Source organism: Pseudophryne corroboree, chromosome 5 (genome assembly GCF_028390025.1).
Source record: "Pseudophryne corroboree isolate aPseCor3 chromosome 5, aPseCor3.hap2, whole genome shotgun sequence".
Classification (NCBI taxonomy): domain Eukaryota; kingdom Metazoa; phylum Chordata; class Amphibia; order Anura; family Myobatrachidae; genus Pseudophryne; species Pseudophryne corroboree.
Genome location: NC_086448.1, coordinates 218203539 through 218225788, shown reverse-complemented (window position 1 = coordinate 218225788; position 22250 = coordinate 218203539). Strand labels below are relative to the sequence as shown.

General features: G+C 47.3%; 1 protein-coding gene across 5 annotated transcripts in view; it reads left to right on the top strand.

Annotated features, from left to right (window-relative positions):
* CUL2 (cullin 2) overlaps window positions 1–22250 on the top strand; it is a 267865-nt gene that overhangs the window by 207156 nt on the left and 38459 nt on the right. For all 5 annotated transcript variants that reach the window (XM_063922125.1, XM_063922123.1, XM_063922127.1 and 2 more), the window contains 4 exons: window positions 911–988; window positions 3576–3642; window positions 16496–16698; window positions 17024–17125. In XM_063922125.1, the coding sequence (XP_063778195.1) occupies window positions 911–988; window positions 3576–3642; window positions 16496–16698; window positions 17024–17125 (450 nt within the window). The remainder of the gene's footprint in view (window positions 1–910; window positions 989–3575; window positions 3643–16495; window positions 16699–17023; window positions 17126–22250) is intronic.

The window sequence follows — 22250 nt, the reverse complement described above, 5'->3', positions numbered from 1 at the left end:
ATGAACACAGATCTGTCAGTGCCTCTATATATTTACTAAAGAATGTCTTCTATTGTCAAAGATAGCTTAAAAGTGACGGCAGCTGTATTTTCTGCTTCTCGCTATATATGTATGTATGTGCACTCTTTTCCACACTGTGCCTATTACATACCTGCCAGAAGCTAAGCATACAATACCATCCCGGAGATCGCTTTATTGAAAAGGTTACTGTTGAGGCCAACAACAGCTAGAGCAGTAAAACTCTTCCCAGCTTCCAGCCGTATCGATTTTCTCAGCATAGCCTGGATGGCTGCAAAATAAAACTAACATTTATCCTGGCGGTTTATGCCTTATTGTTCCAGCAAAACTCCCATCTAGTTACTGAATTCTTCTTAAGAACTTGTGTACTTGTCTGGCTTTACGTGTAGCATAGCAGTGTGCTCTATGTAGCAGTGTGGAAGTGTAATTTACTTGTTATCTGCCTGCCTGCAGGGTATATTTATCCTGCAGTGTTTGGACTCCAAACTCTTTGCACCTAGAACTATTCATCAGTCCCTTAGGGGTATATTTAATAAAGTGTCTTTTCTTTCTAGAAGATAATAGCTAAAATGTGATTGGTTGCTGTGGGCAACATCTCCACTAAAAATCTGCACTTTAGTTACTATACCCCTTAATGTTTTCCATCAGATGGAAAGGGAAACATTGTGTTGAATGTCAATTGATTGTGAGATCTTCCAACTTAAGTTGAAGAGCATTGGTGCAGTACATCTGCAACAGTTGCACAGATCACGATGAAATGGTTATGTTACTTTGGTGATATAGATATACGTATTTTCTCTTCGTAAATCTGTACCGTCACCATGTTCAGAGTGAGGTGTCTCCCTTGTGCATTGGCACAGTTCTGTACAAGATCTGCACTTTTATCTTTCAGGCAGGCGCCTGGCCGCTGACTCAGGCTCCATCCTCCACCTTTGCCATCCCTCAGGAACTGGAAAAGAGTGTTCAAATGGTGAGTTATTCTGATGCTTCATATTAAGCAGCAAAAAAAGTGCAATAGTTAGTATTAATGTCTTATAGGACTGAGTGCAGGGGTTTGATTCCAGATAGGCGGTGTGGAGTCTGCATGTTTTTTCTTATGGTGCTGCAATTTTTCCCCACACACTGGCAGGTTAATTGGCTTCTGCTAACAAAAAGAAAATAAAAATAAATTCAAGTATGTGTCCATGTGGTACGGAATATAGACTGTAATGTCCATTGGGGGAAGGAACTGTTCTGTATGACTAAATATTCTCTCTGAAAATGCTGTGTAATATGTGTATGTTATGTAAATAACTGTTCTTAATTACTCTATTGTCTGTTGCTGTGATTATCAATTGTCTGGATTCATTCTGAACACATAAGTATGGAAGCGTGCAGGGCATGTTTTTAAGATTTTGTTACGGGGTCATGTAATCTGATCTGTGCTAGCGTATTTCATTGATACTGTGACCAGCACACTAGCAGCATCATTTAACAATTCTAATTATCGCTTCATAGGTTCTTGATGCAACATACCAACCCAACAATTTAAGGGCGAAATCCTGTTAGCCGCGATAAATTACTGTGGCTAATTGCCTTGTCCAGGGCTATTCAATTGGGTGTTGTATGGAAGGTCGACCACACTTAGGTCGACAGTAACTAGGTCGACAGAGATTCTAGGTCGACATGTTCCAGGTTGACAGGTCAAAATGTCGAAATTAGTTGTTGTTTTTTGGTGTCTTTCTCCGTACAGTGACTGGGTACCCCAATTAGTGCACCGTGTCCCCTCACATGGCTCGCTTTGCTCACCATGCTTTGGGAAAGGTGCCTCGCTCTCCGCTACCCCTGTGCTCGGCACAGATTACTATTCCCAATCGTAGTCCACGTGGATCGTTAAGTATGAAAAAGTAAAAAAAAAAAGTAAATAATTGTGAAAAACTCATGTTGACCTTTTCACCTGTCGACCAATAGTGGTTGACCTAGACATTGTCGACCTAAGTGTGGTCAACCTAGAGACCGGATACCACTCAATTAGTCCCGATGCCAAGGTAGGCAAAACCAAATCAGAGATGAGCATTCATTTTTTTTGGTGACCATGAAAATATATAAGTCCGAGACTTTTTGTGGCTCCTATGTATTTTCGCATGGAATCGGGTTATTTTTTGTGAGAAAAAAACAGGGTCTAATTGTATAGCCTGATAATAACCATCGAGCAAAATTTGTGATAAAAAGGCCATTTTTTTCTCGACAAAACTTTTTTGTGGCAATTGGATACCCCTCTATATGTTACTCCTGTAATGATGCGCCCATATTATTATTAACACTGACATATCAGACTCTCAGTTCTACAATATATGTTTTTATTGGATATCTGAGCCTGAACGACCTTCATACATTATATTAGTATTTTTTTTATATATAAATTTTAATTCTTTCATTAAATTAAGACTATACCAGGCATCTGTAATGTAGAAGTAGATGTGTACATTTTAGTAATACAATAGTAGTAATTATATCACACAAATACCACTAATATTTATCGAAACCTTTATTATTGAACTAAATAAATTTACTTGAAATAACAAAAGTGCTTGTACTGAATAGACCTTGTTACACATGCTATCTATACGTTCCAGTATTAATAGGACTCTTAGTATTTAGGTACAGTGCAAAGTTTTATGTATGCCATGTAATGATCTCACTTGAACCTTTGAACTAAGTAATTGTGATGTTTATTAATAGTTGTATTAAAGTATAACTTTGATAATAAACGCTAGCAGACGATAAATCACTTGCCTTCATGATCTGACTCAATCATTGGTTGCCGTGATTTGCTATAAGTATTCCATTTACAGCTGGGCTCTTTGAACACCTTTTCCAGGAAGACTAGCATTAGTGCTCAATGAAAGCATCTATTTGACGTCATCCAAACTTCAATAATCGTAAATGAGGCAATAGTAAGGGCAGTGCTGGTTGTAGTTGTTGCAGCTTGTGATGAGATATGGCAATTGTCCTTTACATCATCTGTTTGTTTTTTTTCCCCCTTACAGAAATGTAGATAAGACAATTGGTGCTCCTTTGGAAACTTCTTCCTTTAGCTTTCCTTATGCCCTTATTCGGTTAGTCTGACAGCATAGTATTGGAAGCTTTCAGTCAGGGAAGTTTTGGTATTTGGAGGATAATGATTTAGTTGCCTGCACTCTAACAACTAGCAACCTACCTCAATCATATGTACAGTTCCTTTGCAAAGTTAGCCATTAACTGCTGCCTTGTTGATAATAAGCCTGTGTCACTTGTCCAGTTTCCTGGAGCAGGCGGTCATTGAAGTCCTGCGGTGCCACCTGGCAGAAAGATGAAGCCCATGACAGTCGTGTTCTTTAGAGGGGTTCTTTCTACACTGAGGGACAGCTGTATGCTCCGATAGCCATTGTTACTGCTTCCTTTCCAACCAACTGTTACCCAAGACTAGTGATAAGAGGCATCGCTACACGTGTACAAGACTAGTGATATGAGGCATCACTGTGACATGCAGACCGTACACGTGTGCTTATTTACATTAACTTTACTTTGTTTTCCAGTTTGAATTATTTTACAACCAGCATTTCAGTGGCAGAAAGCTGACGTGGTTGCACTATCTGTGTACAGGTAATGGCAGCTTACCTTGTGGGGTTCCTTAGTGTTAGAACCTGTTATTTTTATGTTTTGTATCTGTTCTTGGAGTTCTGCATGTTTTTAAAGTGCATTGTACACTTGGAAAAACAATAACCCATGACTTGCATGACAATGGGACTGTGCACCTTGGATATACCTTTTTTTCCTGCTCTTACCTTTCCTTACTATATTGTCATACCCTGCTCTTAGAAATCCTTCCCCTACTTCACATCACTGAATTTGGCATTTCCTAAAATAAAAAAATAGAAATTATTTAAGGTCAAGTAAAACAAGACGCCTTTGTGTAGCAGTTGTGGTGCCCAACACCATAGGTGGTCATGTTGTTCGACAGCCTAATGTTCTGTTATAAGCAATGTACCGAAACAGAAGGGTCCAGCAAAGAAATGCTCTTCCCATCGATCATACATGTAATCTATCAAGCTCTTCTCTGGTTGTGGTTTTATTTATCTGCTGCGGGGTACACTGGACTCCACAGGGAATGACATTGGGCTCCACAGGGAATGACATTGGGGTGTAGAGTAGGATCTTGATCCGAGGCACCAACAGGCTCAAAGCTTTGACTGTTCCCAGAATGCATAGCGCCACCTCCTCTATAACCTCGCCTCCGTGCACAGGAGCTCAGTTTTGTAGTTGGTGCCATGCAGTAAGCAGGCATACAACAGGAGCGCTGCTCCAGCAGCCCTGAGAAGAAGCTTTTAATGAAAAATGAAGACTTCAAAGGTTTCAGCAGAGACACTGAGATGTGTTAGATGTCAGTCAGACATCTCCTGCTGCAGTTCCATCACCTCCCCCAGCGGCGCTGTATACTCCCGCACCCTGGTTGTCGGGTACTTACAGCGCTGTTCTTCTGGATCGCGTGGCCGCACTCAGGGAGGAGGTAAGTAGGTCCCCTCAGCGGGACCCGCTGTAAATCGCGATCCTGCGCGGCCGTTGGGAGGCAGGCTGCGCGCACTGGCGTGGACACTGTGGCATTAGAGGGACCCTACTAGACCACCAGGGCAAGGGCACAGGTCAGTTTCCTCTCATAAACCGTTTTTATAAGCCCACAGTACCCAGTGGTAAAGTCCAGCATGGGGATAAGGCTTTGACCTGTATCCTCTCCCCCAGCCCCAGGGCGCCATTTAGAGTAAGTGTTACCGCCCTGGAGCTGCATCTCTCTCTCGCCCTCACTCCCTGTCAGCATTTGGGTGCCATTAGGACAAGCTGAGCTGATCCTGGGACTGTTTGGGCAAATCCTCCTCTGTAAAGTCGCCTGCATGTCAGCGCTATGCATTTTACAGGACACTTGAGTATTCTACTTGTCTGCTGACAGTGTTCGTTAAGAAAGAGTGCATTTAGTCAGGGTTATATAGTACAAGTACCCTGTGATATACATCCAGTCTTTACTGTGCATTGTTATATCTATTGAGTGTATAGCTATACTTAGTACAACTTTGTTTCTCTGACGTCCTAAGTGGATGCTGGGACTCTGTAAGGACCATGTGGAATAGCGGCTCCGCAGGAGACTGGGCACAACTAAAAGAAAGCTTTTGGTCTAACTGGTGTACACTGGCTCCTCCCTCTATGACCCTCCTCCAGACCTCAGTTAGAATCTTGTGCCCGGCTGAGCTGGATGCACACTAGGGGCTCTCCTGAGCTCCTAGAAAACAAAGTATATTTTAGTTTTTTTATTTTCAGTGAGATCTGCTGGCAACAGACTCACTGCTACGAGGGACTAAGGGGAGAAGAAGCGAACCTACCTGCTTGCAGCTAGCTTGGGCTTCTTAGGCTACTGGACACCATTAGCTCCAGAGGGATCGAACACAGGGCCCGACCTCGATCGTCCGGAGCCGCGCCGCCGTCCCCCTTACAGAGCCAGAAGCATGAAGATGGTCCTGAAAATCGGCGGCAGAAGACTTCGGTCTTCAACAAGGTAGCGCACAGCACTGCAGCTGTGCGCCATTGCTCCTCATGCACACCTCACACTCCGGTCACTGATGGGTGCAGGGCGCTGGGGGGGGGGGGGGGGGGGCGCGCGCGCGCCCTGAGCAGCAATATTAATACCTTGGCTGGCAAATATTCACAATATATAGTCCCAGAGGCTATATATGTGAAAAATACCCCTGCCAGGATCCATAAAAAAGCAGGAGAAAGTCCGCCGAAAAAGGGGCGGGGCTATCTCCCTCAGCACACTGGCGCCATTTTTCCCTCACAGCTCCGCTGGAAGGATCGCTCCCAGGCTCTCCCCTGCAGTTTCAAGCTACAAAGGGTAAAAAAGAGAGGGGGGGCACTAAATTTAGGCGCAGCAATATATATTTAAGCAGCTATAAGGGAAAATCACTCAGTTATAGTGTTTATCCCTGTGTTATATAGCGCTCTGGTGTGTGCTGGCATATTCTCTCTCTGTCTCCCCAAAGGGCTTTGTGGGGTCCTGTCCTCTGTCAGAGCATTCCCTGGGTGTGTGCGGTGTGTCTGTACGGCTGTGTCGACATGTTTGATGAGGAGGCTTATGTGGAGGCGGAGCCGATGCCGATAAATGTGATGTCACCCCCTGCAGGGCCGACACCTGAGTGGATGGTTATGTGGAAGGAATTACGTGACAGTGTCGACTCCTTACATAAAAGGTTTGACGACATACCAAATATGGGACAGCCGGCTTCTCAGCCTGCCCAGGCGTCTCAAAAGCCATCAGGGGCTCTAAAACGCCCGCTACCTCAGATGGCAGACACAGATGTCGACACGGATACTGACTCCAGTGTCGACGACGATGAGACTAATGTAACTTCCAATAGGGCCACACGTTACATGATTGAGGCTATGAAAAATGTGTTGCACATTTCTGATGTTACCCCAGGTACCACAAAAAAGGGTATTATGTTTGGAGAGAAAAAACTACCAGTAGTTTTTCCTCCATCTGAGGAATTAAATGAAGTGTGTGAAGAAGCGTGGGCTTCCCCCGATAAGAAACTGGTAATTTCTAAAAGGTTACTAATGACGTACCCTTTCCCGCCAGAGGATAGGTCACGTTGGGAAACATCCCCTAGGGTGGATAAAGCGCTCACACGCTTGTCAAAGAAGGTGGCACTACCGTCTCCGGATATGGCCGCCCTAAAGGAGCCTGCTGATAGAAAGCAGGAGGCTATCCTGAAGTCTGTATATACACACACAGGTATTATACTGAGACCAGCTATTGCTTCAGCATGGATGTGCAGTGCTGCAGCTGCGTGGTCAGATTCCCTGTCGGAAAATATTGATACCCTAGACAGGGACACTATATTGCTAACCGTAGAGCATATTAAAGACGCAGTCTTATACATGAGAGATGCACAGAGGGATATTTGCCGGCTGGCATCTAAAATAAGTGCAATGTCCATTTCTGCCAGGAGAGGGTTATGGACTCGGCAGTGGACAGGTGATGCAGATTCTAAAAGGCACATGGAAGTTTTGCCTTATAAGGGTGAGGAGTTGTTCGGGGATGGTCTCTCGGACCTCGTTTCCACAGCAACAGCTGGGAAGTCAGCATTTTTACCCCATGTTCCCTCACAGCCAAAGAAAGCACCGTATTATCAGGTACAGTCCTTTCGGCCCCATAAGGGCAAGCGGGTTAAAGGCGCGGTAGAGGGAAAAAGCTGCAGCATACAGCCAGTTCCCAGGAGCAAAAGTCCTCCCCCGCTTCCTCCAAGTCCACCGCATGACGCTGGGGCTCCACAGGCGGAGCCAGGTACGGTGGGGGCCCGTCTCAAAAACTTCAGCAATCAGTGGGCTCGCTCACGGGTGGATCCCTGGATCCTTCAAGTAGTATCTCAGGGGTACAAGCTGGAATTCGAGACGTCTCCCCCCCGCCGTTTCCTCAAATCTGCCTTGCCAACAACTCCCTCAGGCAGAGAGGCAGTGCTAGAGGCAATTCACAAGCTGTATTCCCAGCAGGTGATAGTCAAGGTGCCCCTACTTCAACAAGGACGGGGTTACTATTCCACAATGTTTGTGGTACCGAAACCGGACGGTTCGGTGAGACCCATTTTAAATTTGAAATCCTTGAACACATATATAGAAAAATTCAAGTTCAAGATGGAATCGCTCAGAGCGGTTATTGCAAGCCTGGACGAGGGGGATTACATGGTATCACTGGACATCAAGGATGCTTACCTGCATGTCCCCATTTACCATCCTCACCAGAAGTACCTCAGATTTGTGGTACAGGATTGTCATTACCAATTCCAGACGTTGCCGTTTGGTCTATCCACGGCCCGGGGGTATTTACCAAGGTAATGGCCGAAATTATGATACTCCTTCGAAAGAAGGGAGTTTTAATTATCCCGTACTTGGACGATCTCCTGATAAAGGCGAGGTCCAGGGAGCAGTTGTTGGTCGGGGTAGCACTATCTCGGGAGGTGCTACAACAGCACGGCTGGATTCTAAATATTCCAAAGTCACAGCTGGTCCCTACAACACGTCTACTGTTCCTGGGGATGGTTCTGGACACAGAACAGAAAAAAGTGTTTCTCCCGGAGGAGAGGGCCAAGGAGCTGTCATCTCTAGTCAGAGGCCTCCTAAAACCAAAACAGGTGTCGGTGCATCACTGCACGCGAATCCTGGGAAAAATGGTAGCTTCCTACGAAGCAATTCCATTCGGCAGTTTCCATGCAAGAACCTTTCAGTGGGACCTGTTGGACAAGTGGTCCGGATCGCATCTTCAGATGCATCGGCTGATAACCCTGTCTCCAAGGACCAGGGTGTGTCTGCTGTGGTGGCTGCAAAGTGCTCATCTTCAAGAGGGCCGCAGATTCGGCATACAGGACTGGGTCCTGGTGACCACGGATGCCAGCCTTCGAGGCTGGGGGGCAGTCACACAGGGAAGAAACTTCCAAGGACTATGGTCAAGTCAGGAGACTTCCCTACACATAAATATTCTGGAACTGAGGGCCATTTTCAATGCCCTAAGTCAGGCAAAACCCCTGCTTCAAAACCAGACGGTACTGATCCAGTCAGACAACATCACGGCAGTCGCCCATGTAAACCGACAGGGCGGCACAAGAAGCAGGACGGCGATGGCAGAAGCCACAAGGATTCTCCGATGGGCGGAAAATCACGTGTTAGCACTGTCAGCAGTGTTCATTCCGGGAGTGGACAACTGGGAAGCAGACTTCCTCAGCAGGCACGACCTCCACCCGGGAGAGTGGGGACTTCATCCAGAAGTCTTCCAACTGATTGTAAACCGTTGGGAATGGCCACAGGTGGACATGATGGCGTCCCGCCTAAACAAAAAGCTAGAAAGATATTGCGCCAGGTCAAGAGACCCTCAGGCGATAGCTGTGGACGCTCTAGTGACACCGTGGGTGTACCGGTCGGTTTATGTGTTCCCTCCTCTTCCTCTCATACCAAAGGTACTGAGGATAATAAGGAGAAGAGGAGTAAGAACTATACTCATTGTTCCGAATTGGCCAAGAAGAGCTTGGTACCCGGAACTTCAAGAAATTATCTCAGAGGACCCATGGCCTCTGCCGCTCAGACAGGACCTGCTGCAGCAGGGGCCCTGTCTGTTCCAAGACTTACCGCGGCTGCGTTTGACGGCATGGCGGTTGAACACCGGATCCTGAAGGAAAAAGGCATTCCGGAGGAAGTCATTCCTACGCTGATTAAAGCTAGGAAAGAAGTGACCGCAAACCATTATCACCGCATTTGGCGAAAATATGTTGCGTGGTGTGAGGCCAGGAAGGCCCCAACGGAAGAATTTCAGCTGGGCCGTTTTCTGCACTTCCTACAGGCAGGGGTGACTATGGGCCTAAAATTGGGTTCCATTAAGGTCCAGATTTCGGCTCTATCGATTTTCTTCCAGAGAGAACTGGCTTCACTACCTGAAGTTCAGACTTTTGTTAAGGGAGTGCTGCATATTCAGCCCCCTTTTGTGCCTCCAGTGGCACCTTGGGATCTCAACGTGGTGTTGGATTTCCTAAAGTCACATTGGTTTGAGCCACTTAAAACCGTGGAATTGAAATATCTCGCGTGGAAAGTGGTCATGTTGTTGGCCTTGGCTTCGGCCAGGCGTGTATCAGAATTGGCGGCTTTGTCATGTAAAAGCCCTTATCTGATTTTCCATATGGATAGGGCAGAATTGAGGACTCGTCCCCAGTTTCTCCCTAAGGTGGTATCAGCCTTTCATCTGAACCAACCTATCGTGGTGCCTGCGGCTACTAAAGACTTGGAGGCTTCCAAGTTGTTGGACGTAGTCAGGGCCCTGAAAATGTATGTTTCCAGGACAGCTGTAGTCAGAAAGACTGACTCGCTATTTATCCTGCATGCGCCCAACAAGTTGGGTGCACCTGCTTCAAAGCAGACTATTGCTCGCTGGATCTGTAGTACGATTCAGCTTGCACATTCTGCGGCTGGACTGCCGCATCCTAAATCAGTGAAAGCCCATTCCACGAGGAAGGTGGGCTCTTCTTGGGCGGCTGCCCGAGGGGTCTCGGCTCTACAACTTTGCCGAGCAGCTACTTGGTCGGGGTCAAACACATTTGCTAAATTCTACAAGTTTGACACCCTGGCTGAGGAGGACCTAGAGTTTGCCCATTCGGTACTGCAGAGTCATCCGCACTCTCCCGCCCGTTTGGGAGCTTTGGTTTAATCCCCATGGTCCTTACGGAGTCCCAGCATCCACTTAGGACGTCAGAGAAAATAAGATTTTACTCACCGGTAAATCTATTTCTCGTAGTCCGTAGTGGATGCTGGGCGCCCATCCCAAGTGCGGATTGTCTGCAATACTTGTATATAGTTATTGCCTAACTAAAGGGTTATTTGTTGAGCCATCTGTTGAGAGGCTCAGTTGTTATTCATACTGTTAACTGGGTAAAATATCACGAGTTATACGGTGTGATTGGTGTGGCTGGTATGAGTCTTACCCGGGATTCAAAATCCTTCCTTATTGTGTCAGCTCTTCCGGGCACAGTATCCTAACTGAGGTCTGGAGGAGGGTCATAGAGGGAGGAGCCAGTGCACACCAGTTAGACCAAAAGCTTTCTTTTAGTTGTGCCCAGTCTCCTGCGGAGCCGCTATTCCCCATGGTCCTTACGGAGTCCCAGCATCCACTACGGACTACGAGAAATAGATTTACCGGTGAGTAAAATCTTATTATTGCTAGTCCAGTGCAGTTTTATTGCGTGTCATAATTTCTGCATTGTGTAATGTGACTGTGTGTATGCATATAGCTGCTCTGTGACCACCATTTTGTGTGTCTCACGCAGATTGCTATCCCTATATTCTATAACCTGAAGGGGGCTAAGTGCGTCAGGTTAATCATTTTAATATAGGTGTTTCACAAGATATTCTCAGTGTGTATTTTTCTCTGTGATTTTTAGTCACCATATACCTCTTGAATTCCCTGTTTGTGCTGTTACACTGCACAGGGAGTTCTTGTCAGGTATTGTGCTACTGATATTGTACTGGGTCGCCCTGCATTGAGCTTTCGGATATGTCGGCTACAAGGGGGCAACTGAGCTGGGACTGATCCCACATTATGTGGTGGTGACGCTGCAGACGCAATTGAGCAAAACATAGCAGCTGAGGGTTCAGGTTCTGGGGGCTCCTTACCCCCCCCCCCCCCCCCCCCCAGTGGGATCGTAGCAACAGGGGTTCATAACCACCTTGGGCTACTTTCTCCACACTTTAGAATTCGCTGGTAACTAGATTAACGCCGGTACAACCGCTTATGGTCCCCGCGGTTTACCCGCCTTGGGCAGATCAACTGCCCAGTTACTGCAATTGAACCAATCACTGACTAATCAGAAGTCTAACCCTCGCCCGCCTAAGACCAAGGGGTCCACTAAGTGGGCCATTACTTTCTCACAATCCACCAACGTCCCAGACACCTCATCTGATGAGGATGGCGTTTATACTGACCCCACAGATTCTGATCCTGATGCTTCTGATGGGGAATCTGTTTTACAGGTGGATGTTCCTGACTTGTTGGAGGCTATCAGGCTCATTCTTCAGATTACTGATGGCCCGGCGCCTGATGCTGCCCCTAAGAAACCAGACAGATTTAAATGTCAGAAAGTGGTTAAACAAGTTTTACCTCATTCTGATCATTTAGTTGACCTACGTCAGTAGTCCAGGGAAAATCCAGGAAAGAAATTCACGCCTCACAAGAAAATGCTAGCTCGCCATCCCCTCGCTGCGGAGCCAAGTAAAAATTGGGAAACACCCCTGTCAGTGGATTTGCAGGTGGCGCGGCTAATGGTATCCTCAGCTCTGCCAGTAACTACCGTCACGTCTTTGAAAAAACCAACAGATAAACGTGTGGAGGGTTGTTTAAAGGCGATTTATACCTTTACAGGTGCTTCACACCGGCCCACCATTGCAGCGACATGGGCTGCAGAGGCTATTGAAGCATGGGCTCAGGAGTTGGAAGCTGAGATGTCTTCCAACGCTTCTGATCATGCTAGACAATGCTTATTGTATATTGTCACAGCTTCTCATTAAGGAGGCGGCTTCTGAAGCCGGTATCCTGGCGGCCAAGGCTTCGACTACGTCCATACTGGCTCGCCGGATTCTGTGGTTGCGGTCCTGGTCTGTGGATCTGGACTCTAAGAAAATCCTGGAGGTGCTCCCTTTCAAGGGAGACATCCTTTTCAGAGAAGACCTCAACAAGATTGTGGCTGACTTAGCTTCTGCTAAAACAGTTTGTCTACCTAGTACTGTTCCTTCGGTTCATCCTTCAGGGAAAGCAAAGGGTCAGGCGTACCCGAAACAGGCTCGCACTTCCAAACCCAATAAGCCCGGGCTGCCGGTCAGCCTGCTTCCATGACTGATGAGCCTGCCGCATGACGGGGCGGGCCTCCTTCTAGGGGATCCCAGGTTGGGGGGCTGACTTCTAGGGCATACCCAGGAATGGTTGAAGACCACATCCGATGCCTGGGTACGGGAAGTCGTCACTCGAGGTTACGCCGTACCCTTCAAAAATCGCCCCCCTCATCGATTTTGCCTGACAGACGTCCCTTCGGAACAGGTGAAGGCAAAATTTCTTCCTTCGGTGGTACAGTCCCTCCTGGGGACAGGAGTGGTAGTACAGGTGCCTCTGGCTTAGAGAGGCAAGGGATACTATTCACCGCTGTTCCTTGTCCCGAAACCGAATGGGTCATCCCGGCTTATTCTCTGCCTCAAGTCCTTGAAAAAAATTTGTGAAGGTATCCAAGTTTCGTATGGAAACTCTTTGCTCTATTGTTCTGGCATTGGAACCTGGGGATTATATGGTCTCCCTGGAGATACAGGATGCTTACCTGCATATTCCTATTGCAATGTCTCATCAGCAATACCTGAGGTTTGCGGTTGGCAACCTCCATTTCCAATTTCGGGCGTTACCTTTTGGTTTGACCACGGCTCTGCGAGTCTTCACCAAGGTCATGGCGGTAATGACGGCTGTACTGCGCCGTCAAGGGGTCAGGATCCTACCGTACCCGAACGACTTGTTGATCCTGGCAACTTCCCCAGAAATTCTCCTACGCCATCTGGATCTGACTATACAGTTTCTGCAAGCCCACGGGTGGCTCATTAACTGGAAGAAATCTTCCCTGGTCCCTGCTCCGAGCATGGTGCACCTGGGGGCGTTGTTGGACACTCACAACCAGCGGTTGTTCTTGTCTCAGGAGAAAGTCCTGTAGCTTCAGGACAGGATTTGGTGCTTCCTATCTCGTCCGCAAGTGTCGATACATTCGGCAATGCAAGTGCTAGGTCTCATGGTGGAGTACGCTCAATTCCATTCCCCCACTCTGCAGAAGCTGATTCTTGCCAAGTGGGACGGCCTGCCTCACAGGATCAGGTCTCAAATGATCTCCTTGTCTCCGGAGGTCCGTCTGTCACTGAGCTGGTGGCTTCAGGACCACCGATTGAGCAGGGGTCATCCCTTCTGGATCTCCAACTGGGTCCTTCTGACGACGGATGCCAGTCTGAGAGGTTGGGGCGCGGTATTGGAGCAACACTCCCTTCAGGGTCAGTGGATCAAGGAGGAGTCTCTCCTCCCGATAAACATTCTGGAATTGCGGGCGGTGTTCAACGCATTGAACTTGGCCCAGCATTTAATACAGAACAGACCTGTTCAAGTACAGTCGGACAATGCCACCACGGGGGCGTACATCAGTCATCAATGCGGCACTCGAAGCCGCATGGCAATGAGGGAAGTATCAAGGATTCTTCAGTGGGCGGAACGCCGTCTGCCAGCCATATCGGCAGTATTCATTCCGGGGGTCCTAAACTGGGAAGCGGACTTTCTCAGTCATCAGGACATACATGCCGGAGAGTTTGAGCCTCCATCCAGAAGTTTTTCAACTACTCGTGGACAGGCGGGGCCTTCCAGATGTGGACCTGATGGCGTCTTGACACAATCACAAGGTTCCGGTCTTCGGAGCAAGGACAGCGTTCATGGACGCACTGGCAAGTCCATGGAACTTTCAGCTGCCATACGTGTTTCCTCCGGTGTCACTCCTGCCCAGAGTGATAAGGAAGTTCAAGCAAGAAGGAGGAATCCTACTTCTGATTGCTCCCGTGTGGCCCAGGCGGCATTGGTTCGAAGACCTTCAGGGTCTCTCGATAGAGCGTTCCCTTCTACTTCCACAGCGCCCAGATCTCCTTGTTGAGGGCCCCTGTGTATATCAGGATTTAGCCCGGTTGGCTTTGACGGCGTGGCTCTTGAAACTTCCGTCTTGAGGGCCAAAGGTTTTTCTGAGGCGGTCATTCAAACTATGTTGAAGGCCCGGAACCCGGCTTCTGCTCGGATTTACCATAGGGTTTGGAATTCTTACTTTGCTTGGTGCGCATCTAACGATCATGACGCTTACAAGTTTAGTACGGCCAAACTTTTGGCCTTTCTACAACAGGGCCTGGACTTGGGCCTTCATCTGGCCTCCATCAAGGTTCATATTTCTGCCTTGTCAGTTTGGTTCCAGAGGAAAATTGCGACGTTACCTGATGTACATACGTTCACTCAGGGTGTGTTGCGGATTCAACCTCCCTATGTCCCGCCTGTGGCCCCTTGGGACTTGTCCGTGGTTTTGGAGGCCTTGCAAGGGTCTCCGTTTGAGCCCCTTGAATGTGCAGACCTTAAGTGGCTTTCTCTTAAGGTGTTGTTTCTGCTGGCTATTGCCTCTGCTAGACGGGTGTCGGATTTGGGTGCCTTATCTTGTAGGTCACCATATCTGATTTTTCACCGTGATAGGGCGGTCGTTAGAACACGTCCTGGGTATTTACCTAAGGTGGTGTCTTCTTTCCACCTTTTATCAGGAGATTGTGGTTCAGGCCTTTGCCTCTCTGCTCATTGGAAGACAATTCAGGTCTTTGGATGTGGTACGGGCTCTCCGTATCTACATGAAGAGAACTGCCTCTATCAGGAAGTCGGAGTCTCTCTTCGTTCTGTTTGGTTTTCACAAACGTGGCTGGCCTGCTCACAAGTAGACCCTAGCCAGATGGATTAGAATGGTGATTGCACATGTACAGGCTGGCCTTCCAGCTCCTGCTACCATAAAGGCCCATTCTACTCGGTCGGTTGGACCTTCTTGGGCGGCTCGCCGTGGTGCGACTTGAACAATTGTGCATGGCGGCTACGTGGTCCTCAGTGAATACGTTCATATGGTTTTATTCCTTTGACACTTCCGCCTCCCAGGATGCTTCCTTTGGACGCCGGGTTCTTGTGCCCGCTACAGTGCGTCCCCTCCCATAAGGAACTGCTTTAGGACATCCCCAATGTCATTCCCTGTGGAGCCCAGTGTACCTCGCAGAAAGAGTTTTATCAACGGTAAGTTCTTAACCATAAATCTCGTTTTATTTTATCCTTTGCCCCAACTTTCTGCAGAGACTTGCATTGTAACAGGCATGAAACCGTTTGAGGCATGCTCCAAGAGGTCTCTGGAACCGTGCGCCTTATTTGGAGATGTGTGATACAAAATACTGACGTTTGGGGTGCCGGCGGTCATAAGACCGACACCAGCATCCCCGATGCGCAGAATCCCGACCTTAAGCCTCCCTTGTCGCAGCCTAACCCTAACCTTCCCCGTGGTGCCTAAACCTACCTCACCTCCCCGCAGCCTAACCCTCCATTCCCCGCATCCTAAACCTAACCTTCCACCGTGTGGTAAAATGTAGGAGGCCCCGACATACTTAGGTTCGGAATGTTGGCAGTCGTGATTACAGTGTAGGTATTCCAAGTGTCGGAGTTCCAGTGCTGGCCTCCTGACCACATCCCGTTTGGAGTTCTCTGTAACATTTCATCATACACCCTCCTTGTCGCCATTCTTCAGGTGATCACTTACATTTGTCTTCAGACAAGCTTCTTTGCAGTCCTTTAATCTTAACATATTTCAGTCACTCCTCATAATGATAAGAAAACAAGTGTTGGCTGTGAGTAGATGCAAGCACACTAATTGCATTTGTGTTTTTCATATTCTACAGAACTGATTATGTACTTGTCTCTATGCATTGCATGTTTCAGACCCAGTTTATGCTGAGCTGTAGAGATTGCAATCTAAGTTTATATGCCTTGGGCATGAGAAACTGTCTTTCCCACGCTACCGGGGAACTGGTGTAGAGTCTTGCAGTTACATTCACTATGGGAGAACTCCACAAAAATAAGGATTTTGGAGATGTATTCTGACAGAACCACACAGAGTCGCTAACAAGAGTACTTACCGGGCAGATATCCTAAATTCACTTAAGTTATCCTCAAAACCTATTAGCAAATATTAGAATATTTTATTATCCGTGGAATAAAATTGTGTGTTTACGTAGATTGCATGTCAAGTCATTCTTAAGAGGTAACATTATACTCCTTGTAAAGTACTTATAGTTTTTTGTATTTTATTAACAGGTGAGGTGAAAATGAATTACCTGTCTAAGCCCTATGTAGCCATGGTAACTACTTACCAAATGGCTGTCCTGCTTGCCTTCAACAACAGTGAATCTGTCACCTACAAGGAGCTACAAGATAGTACTCAGATGAATGAGAAAGAGCTGACCAAAACCATCAAGTCTCTACTAGATGTCAAGATGATAAACCATGATTGCGACAAGGTCTGCCCCCCCCCCCCCCCCCCCCCCTGGAGTTGCATTGCATGATTCCCAGTATTGCTAGGCATACTAAACATACACGCACAAAAACCTCAATCCATTTTAAAGGAAACCTGGGGGAGGAGTTAAAATCTAAAAACAACCCTTACTGACCTTCCACATTCGCCATTATCACACCCTCCCCTCTCTCCCTACTGTTACTGTCCCACACCCAACGGTGGGTACAGCGCAGGTGCTGAAAATGGAGCATAAAAGTTGGAACACGATTTAGTCATGCATATGGTGACCATTAAAGTACGCTTAGCATCTGACTTTTTCTCCAATGCAGGAAGATGTGGACGGTGAATCAATGTTTTCATTAAATATGACATTCAGCAGTAAAAGGACAAAATTTAAAATCACTACACCAATGCAGAAGGACACACCACAAGTAAGTTAATTTCTCTCAGGAGACTGTGCAGTATCTATGTAGGGACGTAGCTTACAGGTATTACGTGTATCAGATTGTCTTTACAACAGTGAGGGTATAAATAAATGTTTTTGCTACTACTGTATTCAGCTTCCATTTAAAGAAATTGGATTTTCTTGCTAAAAGAAGACCATTTTTATACTACTGTTATAACCCAGTATTTATGGCAAAAAAAAAATGTTGGCGTCAAGAAAATATTGTCATTACTGTAAAATAAACCCCCTACTAAAAGAAGTACTTTTCTCTGAGAGCTTGAAGTCTAAACTAGAACTGGAAGGAAGGACAGCGTACAGTATGTTTGAGTATGTATGGAATCATTGTCTATAGTGTTTGAACCACTTCAGATGACAACAGTGACAGGTTCTCCGATATATCCGTATCACACACATTCTTCCTTATGCCTGATCTAAAGATTAACAATTGTCAGAGGACCTGTGTCCTTTCTGATCTTTGATTATTATTTTGTCCCTTGTTTCTGCATATGTGAGCAATTCAAGGCGCATACAGCATGTGTCCAGCTGGTTTCCATCACTAATCCTTGACACATTTTCAATAGTTGCATGATGCACAAAGCGGCAAATGTCCCGTAGTGTGGCATTGTTGCACATTGGTGAGTGACCTTCGTTATATCACACTAACTTCTGAGTGCTGAGACAGGAGGCAGCAAATGGAGTACTGATATTGCATTGCGGATATCACCTGACAGCAGTCCCATCACTAGGAGAGATTGCTACAGCCGTGAAGCCATCTTCTTGGCAGCAAGTGCACATTGTACAGTTTCAAGGTTTAATTATTCTTCATCCAAAGGCAGTCTTCAAAGCAGAGCTTAGCAGTGAGGGAACAGTCACTAGACATCTGGGGCCAGGGAGACTTCCTAAAGGGGGGAGGCAGATAGGCATATTAATTAGGGAATATGATGGGGATTGGCGCTTTAGTGAAAAGACGAAGGCTACAACAACTAAATTGGGAAGAAAGAGAAACTCAATTGTATCTACACTAGGAGAGAGGCTCAGATCCTAATTCAGAGATGTCCAGAAACCCGATGTTTGCATACATGTCTGATGGTTTTAGATCTGTGCAGGTGCAGATCTGAGCCTGTGTTGTCACTCGTAGTGCCCCAAACACTGCAGCATAATTGACATGCTGCTGTCGTTTGAGGGCGGCAACCGGAAGCATCCCAAACAATGGGAGTGTTGGCCCCATTTTCTGGGCATGCGGAGGCCAGGGGCTGCGTCCTTGGATGCAGCTTCACTGGCCCTGGCTGTGTGATTTAACTGGACATACTGAGTAGCTTGAGGGAAACTCCGATGTCCAGTGGCCACGCAGTTGATCTGATGCAGCATCCTCAGATGCAGCAGCAGATTAGAGAAGCTGGCAGGAAGCATCTTTTTACACAAGATGCCTCCGGCATTATTTGCATATTTTCGCACAGCTGCTATGTACAAAAAATGCAGCGGCAGTTGCAGAAGCGTCCGTCTATGAGTAAGTGTCATGTGCTATGTCTGTGACTGCGGTCTCCTACGAGAACTCTATTTGGCCATTGTAAGGCAATATGGTCAGTCATCAGTGCTAATACTAAATAAACCCTGTTGAAAGAATGGAGTTCTCAGATTCCCAGCAGTATAAGGTGAAGGCTAAGGGATATATTCAATTAAAGTCTGATCCATTCCAACATGCATTTGTCGGAATGGATCCGACAAGCCCTATTCAATGAGTGGCCAAATCTGACTGTCTGCTTTGTCCGTTCCTGGTGTCCCGTTCTGCTGCTTCTGTCAGTGGCGGCGGGGAGTGTTGCCAGGAGTGAGGAGCCCGGCTGGGGAGGGGGGGGGGGGGGGCGCCCTGCTATAGAGGTACTTGTGCCCTGCTGCCTCTAATGCCTGCCGCCCCGCTCTCTCGTCTCATCTCCTCAATCCGACTTATTTTAATCTCGATTTGAGATTGTTTGAACGGGACAAAAAACTGTCAAATTCGTTTACGAAAGAAGCACGCGGATCGGTGGCTATTCCGCCGATCCATGTGCTTTCCGACAAGTCGAATTTCCCGTCTTGTTGGAAAACTGAGGTGGGAATTGAATAGGTCGGAACTCCTTCCAACCTTAAAAAGTCGAAAACTGTTGTCTTTCCGACAAGTCTGCAGTTTCGACTGTAATTGAATTTACCCCTAATAGGTATATGCAATTAGCGGCGAATCGCGGCAAATTATCGCCGTTTTTTTTATTCGACACAATTCGACAGGTGAATTCCGGCAGGTGGCTTCCGGAATTCACCATATTCAATGAAAAACGGATTCGACGGTCCCGCGGGCGAAAAACGGCCGATTTGCCGGATTTTGCCGCGATTTAAAAAAACGGGGGAAAACGGGAAAAACACGGAAAAAAATGGCGTGGGGTCCCCCTTCCAAAGCATAACCAGCCTCGGGCTCTTCGAGCTGGTCCTGGTTCTAAAAATGCGGGGGGAAAATTGACAGGGGATCCACCGTATTTTTAAAACCAGCACCGGGCTCTGCGCCTGGTGCTGGTGCAAAAAATAAGGGGGACAAAAAGAGTAGGGGTCCCCCGTATTTTTTACACCAGCATCGGGCTCCACTAGCTGGACAGATAATGCCACAGCCGGGGGTCACTTTTATACAGTGCCCTGCGGCCGTGGCATTAAATATCCAACTAGTCACCCCTGGCCGGGGTACCCTGGGGGAGTGGGGACCCCTTCAATCAAGGGGTCCCCCCCCCCCCCCCCAGCCACCCAAGGGCCAGGGGTGAAGCCCGAGACTGTCCCCCCCCATCCATTGGCTGCGGATGGGAGGCTGATAGCCTTGAGTAAAATGACAGAATATTGTTTTTTCCAATAGTACTACAAGTCCCAGCAAGCCTCCCCCGCAAGCTGGTACTTGGAGAACAACAAGTACCAGCATGCGGGAGAAAAACGGGCCCGCTGGTACCTGTAGTACTACTGAAAAAAAAATACCCAAATAAAAACAGGAGACACACACCGTGACAAGTACAACACACTGCCGACACACATACATACTTACCTATGTTGACACGCCGACTGCCACAGTCTCCGACGATCCGAGGGTACCTGTGAAAAAAATTATACTCACCTGCCAGTGTCCAGAGATAAATCCACGTCCAGAGATAATCCTCGTACTTGGCAAAAAAAAAAACACGAACACCCGAACCACCGGACTGAAAGGGGTCCCATGTTGACACATGAGACCCCTTTCCCCGAATGCCGGGACATCACGTGACTCCTGTCACTGAGGTCCCTTCAGCCAATCAGGAAGCGCTACTCTGTGGCGCTCACCTGATTGGCTGTGCGCGTCTAAGCTCAGACAGCGCATCGCACAGCTGCCTCCATTACTTTCAATGGTGGGAACTTTGCCGTCAGCGGTGGGGATACCCCCGCGGGCAGCCGCTGACCGCGGGTGACCCCACCACTAACCGCAAAGTTCCCACCATTGAATATAATGGAGGGAGCTGTGCGATGCGCTGACAGCTCAGACGCGCACAGACCCAATCAGCAGAGTGCAAGGACGTTGCGCTCGCTGATTGGCTTACGAGACCTTTCAGTGACAGCAGTCACGGGGGGGTCTCTCTGCATTCGGGGAAAGGGGTCCCATGTGTCAACATGGGACCCCCTTCAGTTCGCTGGTCGGGTGTTCGTTTTCTTCTTTTTGACAAGTACGTGGATTTATCTCTGGACCATGGATCAGGTGAGTATAATTATCTTTTATTTTCAGGTACCCGTGGATTCTACTTGGAGAAGAGGACCGACTGCTTCGTGTCAACATAGGTAAGTATGTGTGTGTCGGCAGTGTGTAATAAAGTTGTACTTGTCACGGTGTGTCTCTCCTGTTTTTATTCGGGTATTTTTTTCCCAGTAGTACTACAGGTACCAGCGGGCCCGGTTTTCCTCCGCATGCTGGTACTTGTGGTTCTCCAAGTACCAGCTTGCGGGGGAGGCTTGCTGGGACTTGTAGTACTATTGGAAAAAACAATATTCTGTCATTTTACTCAAGGCTATCAGCCTCCCATCCGCAGCCCTTGGATGGGGGGGACAGCCTCGGGCTTCACCCCTGGCCCTTGGGTGGCTGGGGGGGGACCCCATGATTGAAGGGGTCCCCACTCCCCCAGGGTACCCCGGCCATGGGTGACTAGTCGGCCGCAAGGCACTGTATAAAAGTGACCCCCGGCTGTGGCATTATCTGTCCAGCTAGTGGAGCCCGATGCTGGTGTAAAAAATACGGGGGACCCCTACTCTTTTTGTCCCCCGTATTTTTTGCATCAGGCGCAGAGCCCGGTGCTGGTTTTAAAAATACGGGGGATCCCCTGTCAATTTTTTCCCCGCATTTTTAGAACCAGGACCAGCTCGAAGAGCCCGAGGCTGGTTATGCTTTGGAGGGGGGACCCCACGCCATTTTTTTTCTGAATTTTACCATTCCATCTAAAAAAAAATAAAAAAAAATTTATTTTAAAAAATATATAAATAATACTTGTGCCTCCAAAAAAGACAAACCAAGTACCTAATCCCTTCTAATATAAATAGATATGCTATTATCAATAAAAAAAACCACAAAAAAAAACATGTTTTAAATTTTTTTTTGTTAGTTTCACCCACCAAAGTGTGGCGGATTGAAAATGCCGAATTTACTGTCTAAAAGCACTGTTGTCGAATTTCCAAACTTCAATTGAATACACTTTGGTCGAATTGCAGCACTTGTATCATTGCAGAAAAGTCGAATTTGACAAAAGTCGAATTTCAAAAAGGCGAATTTTGAAAGTCAGTTTTTTGGACGGAAAGCACTGAATTGCATTGACGATTTTTTTTTTTGGGTGAAAAATTCCCGAAATTCGACAATTTCGGGAATTCGACCGCAATTGCATATACCCCTAAGTGGGTAAGCTCAGCCTATCCTGGTGGCACTGTGCTTACACTGCCTTACCTGGCCTGAGGGATCAGATGCGGGTCACTGTCAAGCCTTCATCCTTCACTGCATTAGTCTAAACACATAGGAACATAGAATTTGAAGACATATAAGAACCACTTGGCACTGTCTAGTCTGCCCCGTAATTTACCCTTTTTGATCCTTA